The 20,528-nt window shown below is 50.4% G+C and overlaps 1 protein-coding gene across 1 annotated transcript; it reads left to right on the top strand.

Annotated features, from left to right (window-relative positions):
• Positions 1-14,489: 14,489 nt before the first annotated feature.
• On the top strand, positions 14,490-15,692 carry LOC123446962 (ethylene-responsive transcription factor RAP2-13-like). Its single transcript, XM_045123510.1, has one exon. It carries the CDS (start codon positions 14,626-14,628, stop codon positions 15,466-15,468), a length of 843 nt encoding a protein of 280 aa, XP_044979445.1. The 5' UTR covers positions 14,490-14,625; the 3' UTR covers positions 15,469-15,692.
• Positions 15,693-20,528: the final 4,836 nt, after the last annotated feature.

Genomic DNA, 20,528 nt, shown 5'->3' on the forward strand with positions numbered 1-20,528 from the left:
CTGGAGATTATTAGACACACGGATATTTTATGTGCACATTTACTGAAGGCAAAGTATTTCCCGACAGGTCATCTGCTTGACACTGTCTTCCTTGGCAATGGCTCAGTCGTTTGGAAGGGTATTCTGCATGGCTTGGAGCTATTGAAGAAGGGTATTTTATGGCGTGTGGGCAACGGTACAACTATTCGTACATGGCGGGACCCTTGGATTCCGCGGCCTATTCCTTTTGGTCCATCACTCTAAAGGGTACTTGTCGGTTTAACCATGTGTCTGACTTTCTGGATGGTAATGGTGCATGGAGAATCAATCGATTGAGGTGATCCTTGTGGCCCATGGATGTGGATCAGATCCTGAAAATCAGAACATCACCTCAACAATGGTGTGATTTTCTATCTTGGTTCCCAGAAAAGTGTGGCACGTTCATGGTGAAAAGTGCATATCAGTTAGCCACATAGGATCATAATATAACCTACTCCGCTGGTGCCTCGAGAACTAATCCGCATGGCTATCGTACACTATGGAACCGTGTATGGAAGTCGGTTGTTCCTCAGAAAATGAAGATCACCGCTTGGAAGGTGGTGACCGGGACGCTAGCCACACAACAGTGCAAGAGGTACGGACACCTTTCTACATGATCAACATGCCTGTTGTGCGGAGTAGAAGAGGAGAGCACTTTCCATGCGTTGATTTCATGTATGCAGGCTCGAGTTCTTTGGGTAAATATGCGAAGGAGGTGGCCCCTCCCAAGTGATGACCTTCTCATTGATAATGGGAAGGAGTGGTTCATGCACTTGCTCAATACGTGCTTTGAAGAAGATCGTGATATGTTGATCATGTTAATATGGCGGATTTGGCAATTGCGCAATGATAAGTTCCATGGGAAGGACACTCCACCCGTCCCTGTCACGGTCGAGTTTCTGGACAGTTACTATAAGTCTATCAGGTTTGCTGGGAGATACTCGCAAGAGGAAATCCTGAAAGGGAAGATGCCCTCCTTGGCCCTTGAGACACCTGCACAAAAGGACATGAACCCTTTGATTCCCTGGCCAGGCCCGTCGCCACACACAGTGTCTCTCTCAGTCGATGGCTCCTTCCGAAAAGTCGATGGCTACGCGTCGGCGAGCATGGTTCGAAGGAACAACGAAGGTTTGATTATATTTGCGACATATCGGTTCATATTCCACTCTAATGATCCGTTGGAAGCGGAACTGCATGCAATCATGCAAGGCATGACGTTGGCGATTCAACACTCCAACCTTCCTGTGGTTCTACAGTCGGATTCTTTAGAAGCTCTATCAAGTCTGTCAAACGATGCTTTGCTTCGTTCGCGTATAGCCAATTAGTTCATAGAGATTAAGGATCCTCTTGGTAGGGAGTTTTTTTTTTCTTAGAAAATTAGTCGTAATCGATTGTCCAGTTATAGCCGATCTGAGTGAGCCACAGCAGTGTGGTTGACCTCGGTTCCATCATGTATTAAGGATCTGTGGCCTCTTGACTGTAACTCTATGAACTTATAATAAAAACTTCCTTACCACCCCCCCCCCCTCCCTCAAAAAAAAAAAGAATGGCTGTATCACAGTTGACGATACTCTTTCCTGAAGGACACATCCACAGTTGGAGCTGAGATGATTGCAGGACAGGATCTCATGGTTAGGCACCCCTAGGAGATCTCTTCGCCCAAAAGCCTCCCACGCGACCCGTCCATATCCCGCGGACGCGAACGGCACACGTGGGCATTCCCGCATCCAGATTAGCCCTCCCACCCGCGGCCCGCGGACAGTTTCCTGCTTCCGCCCGTCGCGATCGACGATTCTCGCAGCGGCCACAGACCACGCGTCCCGTCGCGTCGCGGCGACAGGAGCTCCCACGACGGCCACTACGAAAGCCGCTTTCCCCCCACGGACGCCGCCGTTGGCTTGCCCCGAAGAGAGAGGGGGCGGGGCGGGGCTCCCGTCGTCTCCCTCGCACAGTGAACGGAGCGTACGACCGATCCGGTCTCGGATCCGATCGCCTTTATTTCTCTGGCCGTCGCTCTTCTTCCGGTGCGCATCGACGTCGCCCGTTTGTGGGTGCGTTTCGGCGTGAACCTACTGTGGCGGGCGAGTTTAGGGGGGAATAGCGACCCTGCCGGACCTTATCCTTGTGTCTCTCCCTTCGCGTCTCCCTTTCAGCGGCATCGAGCGTTTTTTGTTTTCTCATGTTTCGCCGCATGCATGTCGTATCTTTTCTAAACGTAAAACACATTTGCATATGCTTGTATATACAAATATACTCCCTCCTAAATATAAGTTTTTTAAGATATTTCACTAAGAGTCCACATACGGAGTAAAATGAGTGAATCTACACTCTTAAGTATGTCTATATACATCCGTATATAGTCCACTAATGAAATCTCTTTAAAGACTTATATTTAGGAACGGAGGGAGTATATTCAAAAGACTAGAACGACCTATCATCTGAGATTGACGAAATTGTCACAAACGTTTTCATAGTTGACAAAAACATCTTCTCCAACTAAGCACGCATCGTCGAAAGACCTGAAATAAATTGAGCATCAACATCACGTTTAAAATTTGAATTTTAATGGGCTACGGATACCACAGGTTGAATCACATCGTATCTTTGTTTCAAGACTATGTGAAATGGTAGAATAGTCGGTGTCGGTATATTATTGAAAAGTTAGAACAACATTTCAATTATGTGTCGAAGGAGAAGCATCGAAGGAATTTTTTCCCAAAAGAACCACTAGCTGAATGCTATTATAAAAAAAACCACATGTGATATGAAATGTCAGAAAAGACCCCCACCTCTCATGGCGGCAGGCGCGGCAGGTGACGCGTGACACCTGCCGCCACGGGCCGAGGCGACTAGGCCCTGGCGCCATCAGGCGAGGCGGCCGGCCGTGCAGGTGGGACCTGCCGCCACCGCTCGAGGCGGCCGGCCAGGACGCTGCACCGGGCTGATTATGTGATTGTACTTCTGTGATTATCCTGTGTTCTGTGATTGTCTGCCCCATCCCGTCCCACCAACAGCTTTCATGTTTCCTCTAGAAAGGTTATCCTGTGAAGATCAGATGGCATAAGTCTCTCTCACTATCAAAATTCTTACAACATATAGAAACCAGAACATAAACTGGGAACAAGAAATTTACCAAAATGGTAACTCGGTAGTTCTCCATGAGAAGACGAAGAGTAGCATGTAAGCCAATGTATCCAGCACCTCCGGTCACTAGCACATGAGTTGTCACGCCCAAGATGCGACTCTATCCTCAATTTGGCACGAAGGCCTCGTCAGGGATAGAAGCGCATCTCGTCGTGTCGCAAGAATGGATATCGTTACAAATACATGTACTGAAAAAAGAAGAGATATATAAAGAGTTGGCTTACACTCGCCACAAGCTACATCAGAGTCACATCAGTACATTACATAATCATCAAGAGTAAGAGCAGGGTCCGACTACGGACGAAAACAAACGACAAAAGAAGAACGACGTCCATCCTTGCTATCCCAGGCTGCCGGCCTGGAACCCATCCTAGATCGATGAAGAAGAAGAAGGAGAAGCAACTCCAAATGAACAATCAACGCGCTCGCGTCAAGTAATCTTTACCTGCACCTGCAACTGGTGTTGTAGTAATCTATGAGCCACAGGGGACTCAACAATCTCATTTCCAAAGGTATCAAGACTAGCAAAGCTTACTGGGTGAGGTAAGGTTAAGTGGTGAGGTTGCAGCAGTGGCTAAGCATATATTTGGTGGCTAAACTTACGAGTACCAGAATTAAGGGGGGAAGATCTACGCATAACGGACGTGAACTACTGATGATCAAATGAATGATCTTGAACACCTACCTACGTCAGACATAACCCCACCGTGTCCTCGATCGGAGAAGGAACTCACGAAAGAGACAGTCACGGTTACGCACACAGTTGGCATATTTTAATTAATTAACTTCAAGTTATCTAGAACCAGTGTTAAACAAAGTTTCCACGTTGCCACATAACCACGGGCACGGCTTTCCGAAAGATTTAACCCTGCAGGGGTGCTCCAACTAGTCCATCACAAATTACCACAAGCCGCATAGAAATCCTCAATCACGAAGCTCGTGATCTTGTCGGATCCCCTAGTGGAAAACCTCAACTCTGAGATTACCCAAAGCATCACCGGAATCCCGATGCACAAGATATCTCGTCAAAGGTAAAACTAATCCAGCAAGGCCGCCCGGCGTGTCGACAATCCCAATAGGAGCCGCGTATCTCGTTCTCAGGACACCATGGATAAGCACAGCGTACGGTGGCCTGATAGAAATCTCCCGAGTTGCCCTGGGTTGGCCCCGCAAACGGCTCTAGTTTTGGACCAGCACCAACAACACTGGCCCCCCCTGTATTATGTGAAATTACTCCTCGGGTTCATGACACCCTATGCTTTCAGTATTAACAGGTTATTATGTTGGGCAAATGTAGTACCAATGTTGGCCTTGCCGGACCAGCTTTAATCTAAAACGAATTATCAAGGGGGTCCCCATAACAACCCCGATCGTGTTAGGAGCGCTCGTTTATGGAACATAACACCGGTAGCCAAAACTAAGGGGGCAAAAGTGGAACAAAACACCAGGCTAGAAAGGCCGAGCCTTCCACCTTTTACCAAGTATATAGGTGCATTAAATTAAATAGCAATAATAGGGTGATATAACAAGGAACCCATGTTTTCACATGGAAGCAATGCCCCTGCAACTAGCAACGCTAACAACAGGGTTAAGCAAGCAGTAACATAGCCAATCAGTGGTTTGCTAGGTCGAACAGGTTGAAGGTAATCATGGCATTGTTGAGAGGCTGATATTTAACATGTGGTAGGCAACGAGACATCAACGATAGAAGCGATAAACTAGCATGGCAATGATAGTAATGGTATCTAGGGAAATGATCATCTTGCCTGAGATCCCGCTTGGAAGAAGAACAACTCGGTGGAGTCGGCAAACCATCGTAGTCGAACGGGTCCTCACATTTCGACACGCTTGCGGAACTCTATCGAGACGGGCAAACCGGCAACAAACATCAACACAAATATTCACCACGGCGAATGCACAACATGATGCACCACCTAATATGATGCATGATCAGTTCAATGATGCAAGGGATGGCATGGCAATTCACCTCACGCAAACTCTACACATTAAGTGAAGCTCGATATGCAACGGGTTGCATATCGGCGAAACTCCACGATTAATTATTTAGTTCACTCCCGATTATTTACACCGCAATATTTAATTGTTGTTAACATGGCAAGGGTGTAGCGACGATCCTACGTGGCATCCTAGACGGTTACACGCGAAACAAGGATCGAAGCTACGGCACAAGAGACATGCAACACAAGAATATATATGCCATGAATGCTTTATGCATGCAAGTTACAACATCACGGCAAGAAGAGAAAGAAGTAGGTGTCGCCACGGCGAGCGAAAGGGGAACTATGGCGGCAGGACGGAAACGATGCCACGGCAACGTTCCTATCCCGATAACTCGTCGATATATCGTGCCAACGTATAGGAAGCGCGCGCGGGAACGGTAAATAAGATGGGGTGATCCCGGTTACCGGGTTCCCATGTGTCGAGGCGCGACGGAAAGAAGACAACGTGCAACGGGTTAATATACTGCACAAACATACATTCATCTCATACAACATGCAATCGGTTCATGACACGTCTCATCGTTATACCTTCGACGCGTGCGTATCGGAGGGGATCGGGTCGGAGCGGACGTTGTGGAAGTAGTTATCGTCGTGGTCGTCGTGGAAGTCGTCGTACACGGTCTCGTTCTCTTGCGTCAGTACACGATCTTCAGCGTCGGTAGTCGAACATGGGTCTCGTCGACGGTAGTCGTACTCGGCGTCGTGGTACAGGGTCTTTGCGTCGGTAGCCGAACACGTCTTCCGAAGATGGTCGGGGGTCGTCGTTGACGTAGTTGAACACGGCGATCTTGTCGAAGACCCACAACGGCGGGGATGGTGCTCGTGGTCTTAGGCGACGTAACCATCGACAGCAAACGCAACGCGACGCAAGCAGCAAGGCGGCAGCAAAGCAACAGCTACAGCAGCAACAGCTAAGGCAATCTAGCAGCAGCTACAACAACTAGCCTAGCATGCAACTAACAGCAAGGCAAGCTAGCCACTACACCAGGCATCTACTAGCAAAGCCAGCAAGCATCAGCACACAGCAAACTAGCGACTAGCGACACCAACTAGCTATAGTAGCTATCTAGCAACAACACTAGGTACGGCCAGCAACAGCAAACGCAGCAGCGGCATGCAGGCAAACAGCAAGCATCCGGCCGCGGGAATAGCAACAGCAAGCGGCTCAGCTAGCAGCTAATAGCGACAGCAGCACAACGCATCGCGGCAGCACACGGCAACAGGAGCAGCATGCGGCAAGCATAGCAACAGCTACAGCAAAAGCAAAATGGCGACAGGCAGCAACAGCACCAAGCGGCAAGCGGTAGCAGCATAGACAGCAGCAAGGTAAGGCATCTACTCGGCAGCAGGCGACCGGGGTCCTGGAGGGATCTTGGCACGAGCACAGCTCCGACAGCGGAGCTGCGGCGGCTCTGGGCCGGCGAGCTCCTACGCGGGGAGGCTGCGGCGGCGGGTGGCCATGGACGCAGCAGGGGAACGGGGCGAGCACGGGGGCCTCGGATGCTGGGCGCGGCACAGGAGGCCAGGGAGGCCGGCGACCGGCGGAAGGCGAGGGAGAGGCGGTCGCGGGGAAGACGAGGTCGGCAGGGCGCGGGGCACGGCAGGCGGCGGGCAGGGCTCCGGCGGGCTGGGGACGAGGAGGCCAGGACGGACGCACGGGGAACCTGCAGGCGGCTCGGGCGGCCGGCGGCGCATCTCCGGCGAGAGGTCGAGGCGACGCACCGGGCACAGCAGGAGCTCGGCTCATGGGGAGGTGGAGGCCGGCCATGGCGAGCACGGCGGCGAGGAGGCGCGGGCGACGACAGGGCGGCTCGGGCACCAGCGGGCGAGGGACGAGGGACGCCGGCGGCTGCGGCGTAGGGGACCTTGCGCGAGGTGGCGCCATGGTGCGGGACGGCGACGCGGCGAGCTGGAGGGCGATGGGAGGAGGCTATGGCGGCGCGCGGAGAGCTGCTGGAGGGGATCAGGGAGGAGGAGGCGCTGAGAGGAGGAAGGAACGAGAGGGAGATGGGGATCGAGGGGATCCCTGGCTCGCTAGGGCAGGAGCCCGTTGGCCTTGGCCGGCTGGGCCTGGGGTTGGGCCCCTCCTCTCATGTTTTTTCCTTTTTAAAAACTTTTAAATCAGCTAATTTTAAACAAAGAAAGCTTACAAAAGAAAAACGTTTAACAAAAATAAATAAAAAGCTTTTGCTCCTTTGAAAATTAAACCCCAACCATAAAATAGATTGGCATTTTAAAACAAATAAAATGAAACTTTTTCAGAATTAAAATAAAACCCTTTTTTTAAAAAGAATTAAAAAAATCAAAACCCTTTTAAAGAATTAAAATAAAACACTTTTAACAGGAAAATAAAAATAACCCCTTTTCTTGCAAAAGATTAAAACCAAACCCCTTAAATGAAATGGGTCTCTTGTTTTGAAAAAAGTAAACAAAAGGTAAAAATAACGAAACCCAGAGGGGTTGCCCCCTCATTTAATAAAAATGATTTTTAATGAAAAGAAGAAGACGAACCCTTGACGGGGTTTAAACCGATCTTTAGCAAAACCCACGAAAACGAAATAAGAGGGAGAGAAGGTTTACGTCCTCGGTGCAACAGTGTTTGAAGCGGCTCTGTTGCACCCACTCTCGTGACGCCAATGAACAATGCCACACTCACAAAGCACTCACAAGCAACACCGACAAATAACACAGTTGACATGATGCCATGCATGATGCGATGATGCAAACTACATGACGATGCAACGAATAAAAATACTCACACGACGGAAACGGAAAGGAAAGGGGAATCTTCTGGGACGTCGGCATCGGGCTGTCACATGAGTGACCCCAGTTTCATGGCGAGAGAACTGCAACACATGTCAATGCATCAATCAATGCGGTGCACAGTGTCCTGACCGGCCACCTCGAGCGGTGGCGGCAGGTCCCACCTGCGCGGTTGGCCGCTTCGCCTGATAGCGGCAGGGCCCAGCCGCCTCGGCCCGTGGCGGGAGGTGTCAAGCGTCACTTGACGCGCCTACCGTCACGAGAGGTGGCGGTCTTTTCTGATATTCCATACCATATGTGTTTTTTTAATAATAACATTCGGTTAGTGGTCTTTTGGACAAAAATTCAAATAACCTCTGCACTGGAAAAAAAGTTGCCCATTCTAGTTTCTAAAACCAAATGGATGATAAAATGACTTGGTGACAAATAAGAGCATGACAAAGAAATCAAAACAAACATGTGCGGCAAAGATCCTTAAAATGTAAAAATATTAACAAAGTTATATAAAATAAGTGTCCTCGATTTCGTGGCCTTGTGTGCATCTAATGAAGAAATTGTAAATTTTCAAACATGTACTACAAGTTATGAATATAAAGGTTTTGAAGAGCCGAATAAGACACCCAATCGAATGGTATCTTTATCTTTATTTATATAGGTCTTGAAATTCCACTCTCCTGTCTCTACCTCACGTACTGTACTTGCATGTCCTTGTTTCTGGAAGAGTAAGGAACATCTTTCTGGAAGGAAAAAGAAGACCATTGTTTGCAACATTTTCCAATCTTATGCTGATAATTCGCCACAAATTGTCCAGTGTACTATCACTCATAAACAACGACCTTGTCATCAAATCAAATCGATATACGGGCGGCCCTTACATCACCATCGTATCATCACATCGACACTACTGTTACTACCCTCGATATTGTATTGCCATACAATACACAATTACAAATGTATTTTCTTAGGGGGTTGCAAATATACTATTGCAAGAGACTAAGAACAACTCGAAACGCCGCGATGCAAATGGTTGGTGCGCGTCCGTTTGCATCTGAACGGACCAAAATATTTGTTCATCGTGTTGATTCAAACCCAATAGTCGTCTCTTCGCTGTTCGTCCGAGCGCATCTCAAATTAAATTTGTGCTCGATTTGCGTCTATGCGAACACGAGATGGACGTGTGACGCATCCGTTCGGTGTTCGCGGTGGCCATACTTGTTGGTCGCCTAATCACCAACGTCGGTCGTAGTTAGGTAACTAACTCGGACCCGCATGACAACGCGTGAAAGCATATGCGTAGTAGTAAATCTGGGCATGGGCAGCCCGGCCCTGTGACCCGGCCCAAAAAACCCGGGTCGGGTTTTCAAGCCCGGACAGCAGTTCGGGCCGGGCTTGGGCTTGCACAAATCGCCATTTTACACGGAGGCCCGGCCCGGCCCGGCCTGAAAATCCCCTTTTTAGTTCGTTCGGGCCGGGCTCGGGCCTGAGATTTGCATTTTTGACCGGGCTGGGCCAGGCTCGGGCCTGAGATTTTTGGTTCGGGCTTTCCAAAGCCTGGCCCGGCCCGGTGTACGCCCAGGTTTACGTGGTAGTCATTATCTATGCACGTGTGCACGGGGTTCGACCTCATCCACTTCCTTTGTCCGTTCACATCTGTCTAGATTCGCTGCCTCATCGATGACACCAAAACCCTAGCCACCCCAGCCACCCTTACCATGGGATTCTTCGTTAAGGGCAAGAACAAGCTCACCCTTGGCGCCAGCTCCTCCCGCACGCCTCCTCTGTCGTCATCGGCGGTTCCTCCACATGGCGGGCCACCGGAGAGGTTGCACATTCCCGTGCATCAGGCGCGTTGGCACTAGCAGTACCGCCAGTCGTTGCCATACGCGGATGTCAACCCGTGCCACGGCTGGCATCTGGATCCGCACCGCATCCCCTTGTCGGCGATGCCGCAGTCACCATGAATGCACGCAGAGAAGGTGTGTCAGTGTCGCGCCCTCCTTACGCCGGAGCAGCGGCGTCTCCCAGCCTACACGTTGGACTCCCCGAGCTAGGAGTCCTGATTCATGATGGAGCACGATGTCGTCCGTCGCGGCGGCGTGCAGTTCAACTCCGACTATGTGTCGTCGCCCCCCGAGGTCAAACTGGAGGAGGAGGAGGGGAAGGAGGCGGCCTACCAGGCCGCTTTCTATGCGGCGATGCAACGTGCCATGGTGGAGAGCCGACGCGACGAGGACGCACAGTGGGGCGGCCTCGAGCAGGCCCTTGCCCTGTCGGCGGCGGGGGCCCGGTCTACACCCCCCTCTACCCCTCGCCACCATCGTCGCGCCTATACTCGAGCGCAAGACCGAGTCCAAGCATACAGCCACGCGTAAACGCTTGCCCCGGCCGTCAAGATGTACACGTGGACCGACGTCGTTCGCAAGTGGGTGAGTGCACCTCCCGTTCACATGGACGTGATGCCGGAGGAGGAGGAGGTAGCCCACCTAGAGCGATGGAAGCAGCATTGGCTAGCGGAGGAGCCGTCCAATAGTGAGTGCCATTGCAGTGGGACTGCGAGCAGCAGGAGGAGTGTCACGAGCAGCAGAAGGAGGAGGAGTGCGCCTGCCTCGCAACAATGTCGCAGCAACAACAGACACAGGAGGAGGTGGCACTAGCGACATGGGAGGTCACATTCTCATGGGCTGGGCTGCCACCACCCTTCATCGACCTCATCGGTGGCGATGGCAACGAGAAGGAAGGGGGCAAGGCCTAGGGCAGCATGCGAGTGTTTTATAACTTTTTATGTTTTATTTATTGCTTAAGTGGACTTTGGTCATGGGTTGACCAACCGTTAATGTTTAATTATGTTCATTTCGGCCACATGTTTTCGAGTTTCTTTTGTGAATGCGGGGAAAATGCGTCGGCCACTTGTTGCCCGCACCGGCCGGCCACCCATCTTTTAGGCCGACCCAAACGAACAAAAAACGGATAAAATGAACGTTAGTTTGGGTCGGCCCATTGGAGTTTGTCTAAGGGAATCTTCAAAGAGGACTATCAAACGTCCACTATATGTCCAGAACACTTCTACCATCCAACGGGAATGTGTATATGTTTGCTTAGTAATTCAGACGTACGGATTCAGGTCTCCAAGAGACAAACGTGGGGGATTTGCTCGAGCCCGGACATGCACTTGATTTGTCACATGCTTTGTCCCTCTCTTCTCTTTCTTCTCCCAACCGCACATACATGGTCCCCTCTTCTCTCTCTCCTCCCAAGTGAACACTAAAACACAAATATCCCATCATATTCATGGTCCCCACTTATTTTTTTTCTTCTCCCAATCGAATACATTGCGTTTAGCATTGGATGACTATCTCCCGCATCATGTTTGCGAACCACGTCCGGACATAAAAATGAACATATACCGGAGAGATTTGTAGGTCAGCTTTGGAGATGCCCTAACTACAATATACAATCTCTCCCGCACACAAAAAACTACAAAGTACAATCTACGGTAGGCAACCTTGCAATCCCCAAGTAGGGATGTCAATATTATCCATGGATCGAGGTGTCCATGGATATCCAATCCATTGGGTAAGGGTTTGGAGGATATTCTTCATTCATGGATTTTCACGGATGGATACCCACGAACTCATGGTAGGGCATGGATTCAAATTTCGATCCATGGATACCCAATGGATACCAATTAGACAAGTGTCACACATGCCCGTGACACATGTCATATAACATATTCTCATTTCATGTCAACCATTAAGTATTGAGTATAATGTTGTATGTCATTTATGGTTTCCATGTATGCAACACTATTAATTTTGTATATATTTTTTTGTGTTACGTGACCTTTTATAGCCATTTTATTATATTAACATGTACATATTATTATAGTTTTTTATACATGGATATGGATGTCCACAGATAGATGGATATCCAACACATATGGGTATGGAGGGCATATGTGACCCATGGATACTTTCATGGGTGGGCAATGGATGGGCTCGTGGATGTGGGTATGGATCTGGTTTGGTTCAACTTGTCTAAACTCGCCACATTGCCATCCCTACCAAGATCTGATTGATTGTCTAAAAAAAAGGACCAACTGAGAGAGAAAAGGTCCTTCCTGGTGTCCCTAGCGTGAATGGTCCTTCGCAATAGGAAGCTCACTCGAGTGAACGGCGGCGCTAGAGAGTGTTCCTAGAACAACCACTCCTAGCAAATGTCCAAGGAATTACCATGTTATAACAAAGGAATTTGACATACTATGGCAGAAAGAATTGTCATATTACAACAAAGTAAATTGCCATGCATTTTAGGAATTTGCCATGCTGTAACAGAGAGAATTGGCATGATAAGAACATGGGATGTTACCACATGTTCAGGAATTGCAATGTTGCGCCAAAGTGAATTGCCATGCTACATAGAAAAATTGCCTTAGAGCATCTAAAGTCGGGCTCCCCAAACTAACCACGCGGATGGTCCCAACACAAAAACATGATCCAATCATCCTCCCAAAACCGACCCTGTGAGTATTGACTAACCACCGTTGGGTTCTCGTGCCCATGGCGGCGGCGCCACATATGCAGACGACTGAATTTGGGGCGTCCTCCGCGCGCGGTGAGAGATAGGCCCGGGCCAATAGGTGTCCAAAGTGTGTCACTCGCATATGGCCCATACAATTTGAGGGCCCCCAATTATTTATAGGCTTATGTATTTATTTTTCCTAGGATGGGCACTCGGCCGTTGGGTGTTAACGCATCGGCAACTCCACCCGCATGAATCAAGCCTCCACCATCCCAGGCCGCCTGCTCGATGCCTCGACGGCTCGATCGCAGGTTCTGCTCGATCGGAAAAGAAGTCGGACGACGAACGCAGAGATCGACCGATCGCATCCGCATCCAGAGGAAACTAGATAGTGAATGGCGAACTAAATCGAAACTGAACGTCCATCAGACTTCAAGAGCAAAATCCTTCATTGGTTCGCATCGAGATCCGACGACGCGGCGCCAGGCACAGAAACAACCCTTGTTGGTTTGCATCCATCGACTATCTCGTGATCTTGAGTTCTAAGAGGAATAATCTAATTCTATTCCTTTTGTCCTTATTCATATTTCCTAATTAACTTTGGCAAGGAACATTAGAGAGATATGTCATCATCGCTCCTTAGTTCATTTTTTTCTCGTTAGATAATGCTCCAGATTTTAATTTTGCACATGGCACCGTATTTTTCCAGCCCAACCCTCATGAGAGGCATCAGGCAAGGGAGAAGGCAGTAGCGGAGGCGATATCCGCCCGCTAGTTCGGCGTGCACGCGTCGGTCGATTCAGATAACTAGCTCCTCGTGGTGCTCCTCCGTCACTCGCGGACTATGGTAGAGGTCGACGTGAGTCGGCTCCGCCACAAGAACGTGAATGCACCCCTGCTTGCCATCGACCAGTTGGAGTGCGAGTTGACAGGGAAGGCGACGATCGAACCGAAGGTCGTCTGGTTGGCAAAGTAGCAGTCGATCGCGGTGTGTCGGATGGTCGATATTATATCCTCCGAGAACTCCCCTCTTCTCGTCGACGCCTACACTAAAGGCTACAACCTCACCAACGACTGCAAGGGAAAGAGACCAGCGTGGAAGTGGCTATGTCTGACGCCCCCTCTTTGTTTTATCGACGTTTCTAGTAGTTGTTTGGTGATGAACTTGATCTTTTGGTCCGTTTGTACAAAGTTGATGCTATTTCCAATGATGATCTATGTTGCTATATCCGTTCTATATTGTTATATCTTTATCTAGTTGTATGTCCGATGATCTACGTAGTTGATATGTCGATCTAGTTGTATATTGGGTGATACACGCAGTTTCTTTATGTTGCATGGATAGCATAGTTCTTTTTTTGGGGGGAGGGATGGGGGTGGTGGATATAGGGGCCGCTACAGAGGCAACAAAATGAGGGGTGACCAATCATTACCAACGGACGTTTAGGGGGAAGCTGAATTTAAAGTCCGGTTGTAGATGCTCTTACATGCTTATAGTAATTCTCATGCTACACATGAGATCATTGAGTTGGAATGTTATATGGGAGAGGCAGGAAGGGTACATGGAGCGAACCATGCGACCACAAGGATTATCACACCATCATGCTTTGAGATTCACGCGCGAAATTAAACGCACGAGAGAGTGCTCCCTCAAAAAGTTCACTCCCAAAGAATGTTCGCTTGATAAAATTTCCGAAAAAAAAAACCGTGTTTAACCACCCATCCGCGAGTGACCCTGGCGTGCTCGGAGACCGTAGCAACCAAGCTGCCGCGTAGATCAGTCACTCGACGACAGTCAAGTGACAGCTTGACCTGGACTTTACCAGGTCAAAACTTACCCCTCGCCCAATCACAAGCCGCCAGGTGCCCTTCGTCTCACCGCCACCTGCCCGTCCGGTCGTGGAGGCGTCCCGACAGGTGGCAGTAGGGGGATCGCCGCGTACACGAGGCGCCTCCTCATTGGCCCGATCCTGCTTCCGGCGCGCTTATAAAAGAGCCCGGCAATGGCTGCTCTTGCTCACCAAATCAAGCTCTTCCTCCGCCGCTGCCCCCCCACAGCTCTCATTCCCTCACCAAATCGGCAGGTTCATCCTTGATCACCATTTCCTTCCTCTGCTTCTCCGTCTGTGTGGGTCTGTCGGTTTCTTGATCGACCAAGGGCATGGCGACGACGGCGGACTGGCGCGGCTATATGCCCGAACTTCCTGCGGCGATGTACCGCATGGCCGAGAGCAGGGACCAGGTGATGCACGCGTTCGCCCCGCCGGCGGCGCACGGCGCGGCGCCGACCATCTCCTTCTCCTTCCCCTGCCCCGGCGCGGAGCAGGGCGGGGGCGCCGGCCTGCTCCGTGGCGCCAGCTACCTCACCCCCGCGCAAATCCTCCAGCTCCAGTCGCAGCTGCACCACGCGCGCCGGGCGCCGCCCGGCGCGGCCATGGCCATGGCCGCCGTGGGGCAGCCGATGAAGCGGCACGGCGTGGCGGCGCTCCCGGCGCGGCCGGCCGCCAAGCTGTACCGCGGCGTGCGGCAGCGGCATTGGGGGAAGTGGGTGGCCGAGATCCGCCTGCCCCGCAACCGCACCCGCCTCTGGCTCGGCACCTTCGACGCCGCCGAGGAGGCCGCGCTGGCCTACGACGCCGCCGCCTTCCGGCTCCGCGGCGAGTCCGCCAGGCTCAACTTCCCCGAGCTCAGGCGCGGCGGCCAGCACCACGGCCCGCCGCTCGACGCCGCCATCGACGCCAAGCTCCACTCCATCTGCCACGGGGAGGACCCGCCACAGAGCCAGAGCAATGCAACGCCGACGCCGACTTCTTTCCCGGACGTCAAGAGCGAGCCAGTCTGCTCCGTCTCCGAGAGCTCGTCGTCGGCCGACGGCGAGGTGTCCTCGTGCTCCGACGACGTCCCGGAGATGCAGCTTCTTGATTTCTCGGAGGCTCCGTGGGACGAGCACCTGCTGAGCAAGTACCCGTCGCTCGAGATCGACTGGGACGCCATCCTTTCCTGAATCAAGCTGCTAATGCTTGGTTCATAGCTCGATCAAAGTGATTGCTTCTGCTTTTATTAGGCTCTTGGATAGGTTATGGGTTTGATCAAGTATTCATGTGTACCACCATCGACCCCTGCTCTGCTTGGTTTTTGAATGGCATTGACAGGAAGGAGGTTCTATGTAGAAATTTAAGTATCTCATGTAGTTTATGATTCAATAAAGATACACTTTGGTACTTGAAATTGCTGTTGGTATGTACATGTACTCTCTCCGTCCTAAAATTCTTATCTTAGATTTATCTATAAATGAATGTATCTAAATACTAAAACATGACTGGATATGAACACAAGAATTTTAGGACGAAGAAAGTATTTTGTATTGCAATTATTTTTAGATTAGCATAAAAGAAATGAGATGCAAATTTTAATATAAGATAGGTTCAAAAAGTTGAACGAAACATGAATTAACACTCACTCCGATCCATATTAACTGACGCGGCTTTAGTACAACTTACAGGGAGTATAAAAGTTGCGAATCTGTTCCTAAACGCGTCAACTGCTTTCAGGATTATGAGGTGAAAAAAAAAACTACCCTTGGTAAGAAATAAAAGATTTTGATGTTCTTGCACGAATTTGACTTTTAGAGACGACATAGCATGAGACGGATTTCACAGAAATCACCCTCGCACAAATCTCTTTCCGTCTCGAGTCTTGGCGCTTGATACTTTTGGTGTCAAAAACAAATATTAGTTTAGACGACATTCCGGCAATGTCAAATTCATATGATGTTATACACTTGCCATATTGTCATCAAGTACTTTGAGCCTTGCAAGTTGCAACCTCTTCCTGTGCCTCAAAGAAAAAGAAAGTACTACCTCTTTTGACTAATATGCAATTTGAACTATAGCATTTAAATCAAGAAAAGGAAAACCATGAATAATTTCCAAGTCCCTTAAAAACTCAAGACGATGAGCCTCTTCGGAATCTCTTCAATCTCAAAACTCCACTCCATGGGAGCTGCGGTTGTGGAGCGGAGATGATCCGAACAGGGGGCGAAATGACCAATAACCAATCGGAGAGACCAATAACCAATCGGAGGGCTGACGTGTCGCTCTAATCTTCAGAGCAGTCGCATAGTACACATACTTAACTACTTTATTCGAGGGACACATACACTGATACACTTAACCTTAGTTTGGGACAGAGCATGTAAGCACTAGTATAAAGTTGCAGCTGCAGAGAGGGGGAAAGCATCTGGATCTCTGTGTCACCGAGGTTTGAAAAGCAGAGGGAATCATGTGGGGGAGTCAGGAGTCCACGTTAGCGCAGCTCTGATCTTGCTTAGTGTAATGCTAACCCAGTTCCCCAGTAGGAGAGAGAAGCTAGGTTAGCTCCTCTCCTGGTTCATGGTTCAGTGTATGTTCCTCGGTGTAACTGTCGCTTCCATCAATCAGACAATGGCTTGTACGTATCCGGGCCTTGCGTTAGACGGATGATGCATGAACCTCGAGGAATGGACCGGTGAGGACGACGGATTAGCACCATCTTTGATGCACGAGGGAGGTTAGTTAACATGGGTTCAGTCTTGGTTTGTAGCATCAGAAAGCAGTTGGAAGGAACAAGCACATCTACACACTAGCTAGGCTTGTGGGGATTGTGTTGTCCTTTCAATATTGGCCAACCACGAAGAGCCATTTTAATTTTACAGCCACGACTCCTGGGGCCTGGGTGGTGAGGATGTGAACATCATCGAAGATGAGTGTGTTTGGATGATGCATTTTCTTACCTGCAAACTACTGCTAATGCCGAACGTGTGGATCCCGGCTGGCCTCCGTTGCTTTACAGATCGGTATGGCCTATCCAAACCCTTGCTTTTCTTTTCCGGCCATCCTCATGCTTTGGTCCATCCATCATGGCGTTTGACATCTCATGGTTCTCCATGCATATCCTCTCATGATCGGTGCAGCCATTCGCAGGTCAACCCCGTAACCATAACCCCCCACGGCCTGAGGTCAACACGGCGCCTGTTAGCAGATGCACTCAGCGGGAATGGAGGACAGGGACGGCCACTGCGGGCTGACACCTGCACAATCCTACTCATGGCTCCCAGTGCTCACTTGTGGGTTGACTTGTTCGGTGCTTTCAGAGGGTTTTGATTGGGCGAAACTGAAGGAGGATTAGTTAGTTTAATGGTGGTTGGGAACCCATCCGTGCTGCCATGGCTGCAAGGCTGACGAAAGTCGAACGCGTGATGTATCCATCCATTGGCCATTGCAGGGGCAACCCGGGAGTTGGCCATGACAGCATGGTCGCACTTGACCTCGCATGGGCCTGACCTCGACGCAACACTGACAGTGTAGCTTAGCTTAGTAGGCGTTGACTTGGGTGAAGGGCCTGCACTTGATCGCTTTGGTGCAGTGAAGTGATGGGATCGGGAGCGTGGAAGTGAGGCAGGTTGCTGATGGGATCGGGAGTGGACTATGGAAGTGAGGCAGGCAGTGGTCATGAATCATGATGCATGATGCATGAACCCTTGGGCATTTGACGAGTTCTACGCGCGCGCTTGTGCGTGCGGGGGTGGTCATGTGCGTGCCATGCTCATGTTAAGAATCATGGCATGGGCCTGGGCGGGTGGTGAGTGGGCGGATGGACGTGCATCAGGGCCTGAAGCCATGTCGGCAAAGCACGAGTCCCTGTCAGACAGCACCACATTGACTGATCTGATCCTGGCGCTCCTGCGGGTTCACAGGTGTCGATTCGCTTGGCATCTCGGTCATATGCCGCCTGAGAATGTCAACAAGTTGGCAAGCATAGCTGGACTTTCTTCCCCGTCGCAACTGCAGCTGCCGGACGCTGAGCTCCAAGCGATTCTGGAGGAGCTGGCGGGCAGTGCATCTTGAGATCTTTGCGCCTTAAATCAGCAGTACTCCGTGTTTCCATGATTAGTTGCATTATGATCTGCACTGTGGGGCGCCTTTCTGGCCGCCGGGCGAAGCTACGGCTTCGTCATATATCTCGCTTATTTGCTTTGACTTCGAACCTCCGCAGCCTGTTTGTTTCCTATGAATGAACAACTTTCCCTTATTAGCTCGAATGTTCGTGGTCTCAATAACAGCGCCAAGCGCGCGGCAACCCACGCGCTCCTCAGCCCTCTTGGCCGCTCTATTATCTGTCTGCAGGAATCGAAACTGGCAGCGGTGTCCGTGGCTGACAGGAGAGAAATAGTTGGAGGCGGTTTTGACAGCCACGTCACCCTACCAGCGCAGGGTACCAGGGGCGGTATTCTGCTCTGCTGGCGTGGTGATCGCTTCAGTGCAGCCTCCGTTAGCATCCGCTCTTACTCGATCACGGTCTCCTTCCGCCCAATTGGTGGGGGTGATCAGTGGTCCTTGACAACGGTTTATGGGCCTCACGATGCACAAAGAAAGCAGGCGTTTCTTAACGAGCTAGCAGACATTCATAACACCATGACGGGCCCGTGGCTAATAATTGGTGATTTTAATCTGATCACCGACCCTAGGGACAAAAGCAATAATCGGATATGTCGGACATGGATGACCAAGTTCCGTCGCACGCTCAACAGATCCTGCCTGCATGAACTGCAGCTAATTGGACGAAGGTTCACCTGGAGCAATGGGCAAGCGAACCCAACGCTGGTCAGGCTAGATCGTGCATTCTGCAACGTAGACTGGGAGATGCTTTTCCCGATGGTCAGGCTGCTTCCCCAAGCATCTGGCATATTCGATCATTGCCCACTCCTGTTAATCAATGTTGCAGGTGTTAAAACAAATAGACGTTTCCGTTTTGAATCATACTGGCAATACATTGCTGGTTTCCACCAGGTAGTGGCGCAATCCTGGAACGAGCAGGCTGGCCAGAGATGCCCTTTGACCACACTTGACTTAAAGCTGAGACGGCTCAGCAAAGCTCTCCAGCGATGGAGTCGCACGCTAGTAGGTGATGTGCAGCGGCAACTGGCCGCGGTCACGGAGATCATTCTCCAGCTGGATGCGGTGCAAGACTTCAGGCAACTTTCGACTCCTGAAAGGGAGCTGCGCGCTAAACTGAAATCACGATCACTAGGCCTTGCGGTGCTCCTCAAAATCAAAATCAGACAGCGGAGTAGGGTACTCTGGTTGAAAGCAGGGGATGCCAATACAAAAAAATTCCAAAGAAAGGCCAACGCCCGGCGCAACAGAAATTTAATCCACGTCCTGCACGGCCCGGCAGGAGCAGTTTCGACCACGGGTGAGATGAATCAGCTTGCTCATGACTATTTCTCGAGCATCTTTGGCACCCCGCAGCCTACGGCAACTTCTCTTAACTGGGAAGCTTTGGACCTTAACCATGTTGACCTGTCGGATTTGGAAGAGGAATTCTCCCTTCACGAGATTAAGGAGGCGATCAATGACATGCCCACAGAGAAGGCCCCCGGACCAGATGGCTTCTCTGGCAGATTCTTCCGGGCTTGTTGGGAGGTTATCAAGATAGATGTGCAGGCCGCGCTTCAACAACTCCATCGAATGGACAGAAAAGGGATGCAGCGTGTAAACAAGGGGTTGATTGTGCTCATACCCAAGAAGCCTGGTGCTCACGTCTTGACTGATTTTAGACCAATCTCACTTATTCATAGCCTGATAAAATTGTTCGCAAAGATTCTAGCACGGCGGCTGAGCCCAAAAATAGAATTCCTGGTTAGTCAATGCCAAAGTGCGTTCATCAAAAAGCGCAGCATTCAGGAAGACTTCCTGTATGTCCAAAACACATTGCGCCATATGCATAGGACCAAGAAGCCGTCAGTCCTGCTTAAATTGGATATTGCCAAGGCCTTTGACTCAGTCTCCTGGACGTACATTCTTAATATGCTTGAGGCAAGGGGCTTTGGGGAGCGATGGCGGGAGTGGATTGCAATGCTGTTATGCACAGCTTCATCGCGCATTCTTATAAATGGTGACCAGTCCGAGTCAATTCCGCATCGCAGGGGTCTCAGACAAGGGGATCCAATATCCCCCTTTCTGTTTATCCTCGCGATGGAACCAATGCAACGATTGTTCGAGCTGGCCACGGAGGACCGCCTGC

This window comes from Hordeum vulgare, chromosome 4H, assembly GCF_904849725.1.
Source record: "Hordeum vulgare subsp. vulgare chromosome 4H, MorexV3_pseudomolecules_assembly, whole genome shotgun sequence".
In the NCBI taxonomy this organism is placed as follows: domain Eukaryota; kingdom Viridiplantae; phylum Streptophyta; class Magnoliopsida; order Poales; family Poaceae; genus Hordeum; species Hordeum vulgare.